The sequence below is a fragment of the Cryptomeria japonica genome, chromosome 6, assembly GCF_030272615.1.
Source record: "Cryptomeria japonica chromosome 6, Sugi_1.0, whole genome shotgun sequence".
NCBI classification, from domain to species: domain Eukaryota; kingdom Viridiplantae; phylum Streptophyta; class Pinopsida; order Cupressales; family Cupressaceae; genus Cryptomeria; species Cryptomeria japonica.
The window spans coordinates 528,622,773-528,630,769 of NC_081410.1; the positions used below are offsets into that span (position 1 = coordinate 528,622,773).

The 7,997-nt window shown below is 33.5% G+C and overlaps 1 protein-coding gene across 1 annotated transcript; it reads left to right on the top strand.

Annotated features, from left to right (window-relative positions):
* The first annotated feature begins 275 nt into the window (after positions 1-275).
* Positions 276-4,105, top strand: LOC131067913 (alpha pinene synthase, chloroplastic-like). The gene is made up of 10 exons (XM_059221875.1): positions 276-515; positions 606-787; positions 871-962; positions 1,856-2,064; positions 2,158-2,249; positions 2,347-2,445; positions 2,888-3,103; positions 3,224-3,362; positions 3,463-3,708; positions 3,809-4,105. Exons 1-10 carry the CDS (start codon positions 276-278, stop codon positions 4,103-4,105), a joined length of 1,812 nt encoding a protein of 603 aa, XP_059077858.1.
* The last annotated feature ends 3,892 nt before the right edge of the window (positions 4,106-7,997 follow it).

Here is a 7,997-nt window from a genome sequence, read left to right on the forward strand (position 1 = left end):
AAATTCTCATATTATTGAATTGATGTATACACAATTTATTACATGCACAACAGTGGGGACTTTCAACAAATCAGGCAATTGCCGAATTTTTCGCTGTGTCCGAATTTTTCGCTGTGTTAAATACAGCACACCAAATTTTGTCGGAGAAGAGAAACCTAAATATACTAAACAACTAGTGTATTTTTATTAAGCAGAATTTTTCATTCAATGCTATTTAAGCATAACCTTGAATAGCCTCTTCTCAGATATCAAATATCTTTCCCAAATTTGAAACAATGGCTGCCATTTCAGTTTCCCGTTTCACAGTGAGCTCTCTTGCCTTCAACCGCCCATCCACACAAAAGCCCACCAAATCTTTTGCTAAAAATGTCCTTCCAAAGCCAAGGAGGAATAGGATTGATATAATGCTTATAAAGGCTTCGACCACTTCTAAATCTACTGAGCGCCGCACTGCAAATTATCACCCAAACTTGTGGGACGATGATTTCATACGCTCCCTTCAAAATTCTTATGAGGCAACTCTTATACTTTCTACTTCAAAGCTTTGCTCTTTGTTTTTCTGTTATTTCTTTCGTTTGATTGATGTTATCTGTGTTTGGGTACAGTCTCCTTTTTATGCTGAACGAGCTGAGACAATGATTAACGAAGTGAAGGAGATTTTCAATGCATTGTCAACCCCGAATTCTTCTCTCCTCCAACGACTTTCCATGGTGGACAGCGTTGAACGTCTTGGAATCGATCGCCATTTTCAAAAGGAAATAAAAGAAGCTCTTGATCATGTTTACAGGTTTGTTTTCTTATATCAATCTTCAACAGAGAATCCTTAAGCGATATATATAAATATATATATGCTGAGTTAAAGGGTTGCAGGCATTGGAACGAGAAGAGCTTTAACGCAGATCTGAACACCATAGCCTTGGCACTCAAAATTCTTCGCTTGCATAGATATGGCGTCTCTTCAGGTGATCTTTCAGGATAACGTTAAACTTTGTTGTTTTTGCATGATATTGATATTTACATGTTTGGAGAACATCTAACAATCCTGTGCACTTGTGGGAGATATAGTTTTTTTTGTCTATTTTAGGGAAAGAGCATCAGTAATCGTTATAGCTAACTGTTCATCGGATTTTGATTTTTTTAAGTTGTCTTCCACTGAACTGCTTATAGCTATTGATCTGGTTTCTGAATAGTAAGATGCACACTGTGAAATCAGTTATGCTCACAAAGGTCAAAAAGTACACATTTTAAAGTGTCGATACCTAACTAAAGATATTCTAGTAACTGTCAACTCAAAATCACTAATACTTGTTAACAAATGCCCCAATAATATTGCACCTCCTTTTATTAGATTTTGTTTAAATTGACATCCACAACTGATGCAACATAGCCAATGGTGATGGAAGAGTGGTCTTCCACTTGTAACAGTTGCAAGAAATTCTATTACTTGAGAACTGTTTCAGGAATGAATAGTTTTTAATTACTTTTATATTTTTGTTTTGAACTCATTTTCATTAGCAAAGCCACAGAGGAAAGTGCAACTTACAAACCATCGTGGACGACTATTGCAAAGATATAATTTATTTATTTATATTTTTTAGTGATTTGAATTTTATTTTTTATTGATTATTTGGTCAAGTATACAAACTCACATCGTAAATGATGCAATTAGGACTGTGCTCTTTTTGACTCTAGTTAAAAAGGTTTTAGCCAAGGATTTATGCTCTCGTAAATGATGTATTAGATAATATATATTCTCTATGGATAGTTATACTTCATTATTAACCTACTATTGTTTTTATATTTTTATTAGATTTTTGTACATATAGAAATGACTTTTTTTTAAAAATAATTGAAGGTGTGTTAGAGAATTTTAAAGAAAAAGATGGGCAGTTCTTGAGTTCATATACTCACTCAAAACAGGAGATAAGATCAATATTGAATTTATTTTGTGCTTCACTCATTGCATTTCCCGAGGAGAAAGTCATGGATGAGGCTAAAGTCTTTGCATCTATATATTTAAAACAAGCTATGCCAAAAATTGATGATGCCAATCTTGTACAAGAGGTATTCAATACATACATATTAATAATTTTTCTTTTCAATGTTTGTGAATTCTTTTTCTCAGTTATGCTAAAAAAATTATATATTGTGCACCAGATAAAACTCAATTTAGAGTATGGTTGGCACACTAATATGCCTAGATTGGAAGCAAGGAATTATATTGACATATATGGAACAAACACTTCATGGTATGACAAGGGATATCCAAACAATATCTCATAGTATTTCATTTTAAGTTTTTAAAATATTTTTTTAAGTATGACACCACAATGTTTTCATGTACAGGATGACATGCATGAATAACAAGAAGATTTTAGATTTGGCAAAGTTAGACTTCAATATGGTGCAATCTATGCAACAAAGAGAACTTCAAGTACTCTCAAGGTTATTTAAATATGTATCGACAAAGTAACTATAATTTTGTTTTGGCTTACATTTAAATTAATTAAAATTGGATTACAATTAGTGTCCACAAAGAACAAAAATATGAGAAAAAGTGGGTTTATTGTTTAGTGATAGACCACCCCACCAAGAAGATGGGAGGTTGTAGCCTTGTTCCCTAGTTTGTTTGGAAAATAGTATAGTTTTAGAGACATACTAAGAGACCCATGCACCTAACGGTGCCTAGGAAGGTGTTGAAACTTATTAGCAAGCCTTCTAACAATCTTGGTAGAGCACCCAAGTGTGTCGCGTGAGGTCCTATTTTTTGTGTCCTAATTGATCCATCAATCATAAAGAAAAATGATAATGAAACTACAAGATAAGTTAATAGAGAGTACATATGACACCTCTAAAATAAGTTTATATAATTTTCTTGTTTGTTCAGGTGGTGGATGGAATCAAATGTGCCTCAATTAGATTTTATTCGCAAGCGATACGTGGAATTTTATTTTTGGGTTGCGGGAGGGTGTATAGAACAAAAGTATTCTGCTTTTAGAATTGGCTTTGCAAAAATTTGTTCTCTCGCAATAATTATGGATGATATATATGACACGTATGGGACACTAAAGGAGCTCAAACTCTTCACAAATACAATTAAAAGGTGAAAAATAATATCTAAAAGTAGCCCTACAATGTTAATTGAAATGGTTATTGATAGTAAGGATATTTTAGAAATAAATATTCTTTTTAATAATATCATTATATATTTTTATTGTGTTAGATGGGATCCCTTTGCTATAGATTGCCTTCCTGAGTATATGAAAGTTGTGTTCATGGATTTTTATGAAATGATGAATGATTTGGCACAAGAGGCAACCAAGACCCAAGGTCGAGATACAATTGACTATGCGAGAAAAGTTGTAAGTACTTGTAAATACTATATTAATCTTTTAAAGTGTTGGAAAATTTTCTTTCATGTAGAAAAACTAAAAGTTTATAAATGATGAATATGTAATGTAGTGGGAGATATTCTTGGATTCTTTCATGAAAGAGGCAGAGTGGATTTCTATTGGTCATATACCAACTTTTGAGGAGTATTTAGAGAATGGAAAAATTAGTGCTGGTGGAATACTTATTCTACAACCTCTCTTAACACTGGATGCACTACTTCCTAACAAGCTTCTTCTAAAAACTAATTTTCCTTCAAGGTTCATGGATATTTTAGCAGTGACCTTTCGATTAAGCAATGATATTAATAGTTTCAAGGTATGATAGAAAAAATACTAACTCAAATATTTTTGTATAAATCCCTTTTCTTTTATGGACAAAGAACTAAATTAAAATTATAATGTATGATATCATACAGGTTGAAGCTGCTAGGGGTGAGAAAGCTTCATGTGTAGTATGTTATATGAGAGATAATCCTCGATCGACAGAAGAAGAGGCTTTGGATTATCTTAATTCTTTAAAGGAAAAATTACTCAAAGAACTAACTTGGGAATATTTGAATTCAGATGACATACCAGCATGTAGTAAGGATCACACAATTTCTATATCAAGAGGGTTTCAATTATTTTATAGAGAGAGAGATGGCTTCACTAATTCCATGAAAGATACAAGAGACCATATTATGAAAATATTGGTTCAAAATGTTCCATTGTAATTTAAACTCTTCATTGATTATAATTGTTAAGATTGTAAGGAAATGTATTACTTGTAGGTTGATAATTCCATAATAATAAATTGGTTTTACTAGGTGATGATTGCATTGCCTAGAAGAATTCTTGAATCATATCCTATACTTTTCACACATTTAATTAATGTAATTCTTTTGTCAATATAATCTGTGTAGTGTAGATTTAGTTGAGAAATAATACATTTCTTACCAAAAAATTTGTAAACTACATCTAATAAAAGTAATACTTTTGTTTTCAAAGTTAATAGGAAGTTGAAAAATTTAAACAGAAGTTGTTAAAAATATTTAGTATGTTTTTATTTTTTGAGATTAAAAAACTTTTGGATCTTTAATCTAGAAACTATTACTTTCAAAATGTGAAACTCAATAGTTCAAGTATCAGTTTTTACATATGTAAAAGTGATAAATACTCAATTTATTGAAGAAAAAAAGAAACTTGGAATTTGAATTTTAATCTACTTATTCACTGAGAAAGGTATTAAGGTTTTTCTATATTACTATCATTAAATTTGATATAGTTCTATTATATCCCGTTAAAATTGAAAAACAATTTGAAGCAATTTATAATAGTATTAATTTATTTTATATAAAAGAGAGTGAACATTGTTGTAGAAGTTCTAATTATTAGTTTAACATTATAAAATAGGAATTCACATCCTTATCCACATACCCACTAGTCAATTGCAATGACAACCCTACTTTGTCCTTACATATCCACAAGATCACTAGTCACAAGCAAAACATTTTAGTGTTGGTCCTTAATAAGAGGCTTACTGCAACAAATATTATCCATCGTGAAAGATCACTTTTATTGCTAAATATTTGTATTCTAATGTACATGTTATGCAATCCTTAAATATTATACACCTCTCTATGAATAGTGATTTCCAAAGGAATCATTTTAGTTGGAGGGTATGAGACTCAAAAAAATGATTACCAAAATTTAGAATCAAAATAAGTTCCATTAATATGTTAGAGGTGTTATTCAAACTACTTATGTGTTATTATATTTACTAAATATGGTTTATCCTTATAAATAATAGTACTGTAAAAACTTACTTATAACTAAATTTCATAAAATAAGGATTAGAGATGAGATTGAAATGAAATTTAGACTAGTAGTAAAATTGATGTCAAATTAATCTTTTGAAGTTAATGTTGTAGTTGCAAAAGATTAGAAAGTATTGGGAAAAATAATTAATATAAATTCTGGATGCACATGATAGTTTCTATAAATCTATAAAATAGTAACATGACTCTCCACATGGACTAGTGATCCTTCAATAATTATAATAACTATCTAGATGTTTTAGTGACCATTTTAAAATTGCAACATTATTTTAGTATTAGAACCTATAACTTAGTTTTCATATTTTCCTATTCTTTTTATATATTTTGATGAATGTAGAGGTTATTGTTGTCACAAAAGTTTTCACCCTTGATGACCCAAGAAACCGTGATCATCGACCTTGTGAAACATTGAATCAACCTCCAAGTGCAGAACCTTGCGAAATGTGAGGTTGAATCTCTAGATAAGGCCAACTTCCTCTTCAATCCAAATGTAGAGGGTTGGAACAACCCAACACTGGTAAAAGTAATCTATGATCTGATATGGAAAAGGGAGAGAGAGAAGATTTGCTTGAAAGAAGGGAAAGAGGTTTGCAACTAGACTGAAATGATGATCTTCCCTGCCTATAGCTGCACAAATAATCAATAAAATTGCCTTTAGTATGCACAAATTTCTATCTTAATTAGCCACCTAAGTGCGAGTGAAGCTTGGAATTCTATGAAATGAGGAGAGGAACTGAGCTTAGTTCATCTCCTCATTTCATATAATTCCAATCTTCACTCACACTTAGGTGGCTAATCAGGATAGAAATATTTGCATACCTAGGGAAGATTTATTGGTGTTTTGTGCAGTCATAGTCAGGGAGATCACATTTCAATCTAGGTGCAAACCTTTTTCCCTTATTTCAAGAAACCCTTCTCTCTCTCCCTTTTCCCTATCAAAATCCATCGATTAGTTTAAAACCAATGTTGGGTTGGTCCAACACTCCGCATTTGGATTCAAAAGGAAGTTGGCCTTCTCTAGAGACTCAACCTCACATGCACAAGGTCCCACACTTGGAGGTTGGTTTCATGTTTCACAAGGTTGTTGAGCACAAGTCTTCAACAAGGCTGCACACTTTTGTGACAACAATTGTTGGCATGCCCAAAAAGATGAAAATACCCCCAAACTACTTACTACCAATATAGTGTGCATAACGCGCGGGTTATTCAAAACTCAGATATGTTATCTTCAAGGGGGTTGATACAAAAGGGTCAACATTTTGGCGACATAAAGGGGACCCTAAGCCTTCTTAGGGAAAGACTGGGTGTCTCTAAAAATATTCCATTAGGCGTAGAGTCAAGGAATGAAACAAAATAGATACTTCTTTTCCCCTACAATCCTGCAAAATATCAAAATTTTACCATTCTGGAGAATAGCCTATGCATGTGCACCTCTTGGAAAACTGAAAAAAATATGACTAATATTTACATTTCTACAATAAGAGGCAGATGATGCCTTTTTCCTCTGTCAAAGAGGAACCTTTTGAAGGATTTGATCTCCTTTCTACCATAGTTGCAGTCACCAGCCAACTACAACAATTGAAGTATCTTGTATGCATACAACATAGCATATAGGTTATCGATGGGGTGAGAAGAATACTCACCATTTACTTTGTTGTCATAGGGAATCCACATAAAAAAAGCCTCTAAAACACATGGAAGTATAATAAACGTATGCTCAACAACAAAAATAAGATGCATTAGGGGTAAGCCGGTATCAGATCCAACTCTTACTACTTACTGCCAATTTAGTGTTTATAACACGCATGTTATGCAAAACTCAGATCGGTTATCTTCACGGGGGTTGACACGAAAGTGTGTAGGAGAAAAAGTGACACTAAGAAAACATGCCCTAATCTCACTTTCAACCACACACTTGTGGAATACGAAAGAGCCTAGAGGTATCACACAATTAGCTACTTCTTTTTGTGGAAGAGAGAGCCACGGGCTAACTATCAGGATTTCTATTCCTTTGTTGCAATTGAAAGATAAAATGATGCAAGTTCAATCCCTAACCCCAAAGTGCAAGTATGAACTAATAACAAGATTGCAGAATTGAACTTAAACAATGGAAAGCTGTAAACACAAGAATAAGACAAGAATGTAAATGCGTACCCGGTGTTAAAATCTGAGTGAAAATGTTCGAGATGGGGGCGCGGGCGCCACTATCCTGATTCTGCCCCTGAAACTGCTCTGGAAACTGCTGTTTTGCAACCTAGAAAGCTGTCAAAAATGCTAAAAACTGCTGTCTGTTAGGAGGACCAGGGCGCCCAGCGCCCCTGTCCTGGCAGGACCAGGGCACCCCACTCCCATGTCCTGGTCTTTTGCTCTGAAACTTGGTGTGAAGTTCTGTCTCGGTCTACTTCTTTCGGATCTGCAACTTGCGGCGTCGTCTGAATTCTGAAACCTGCACTTATATCTGAAAAGGTGTGGTGGGCGGCTATATAGGGTTTTGCCTTAGTCAAACCCCCGCTTTGGTGATTTCCACCTCCACGAATAGCCAAGTTGTATTGTAAAAGTAATGTGTGTGTAGACCTTGTGTGTGTGCAAGATCCTAAAATGCAAGCAAGCAAACTAGAGCAACCTAGAAAGTAAACCCTAATTGCTTGTAAATGATAATGTAAATGCTCTAAATAAAGATGCAAAGTGATCTAAAGCATGAATAAATGATATATTGAAGCTTATGCAAAGACATGAAAACAACATGAAATCATACCCAACCCCCAAGGGAGGGGTACAAGCCAATCTT

Excerpts from the sequence above, each read along its gene's own strand:
- LOC131067913 (XM_059221875.1), top strand. The coding sequence starts at position 276 with ATGGCTGCCATTTCAGTTTCCCGTTTCACAGTGAGCTCTCTTGCCTTC. Across the intron at positions 516-605 it reads CCCTTCAAAATTCTTATGAG|TCTCCTTTTTATGCTGAACG; the intron begins GCAACTCTTATA and ends GTTTGGGTACAG. Across the intron at positions 3,104-3,223 it reads TTCACAAATACAATTAAAAG|ATGGGATCCCTTTGCTATAG; the intron begins GTGAAAAATAAT and ends TTATTGTGTTAG.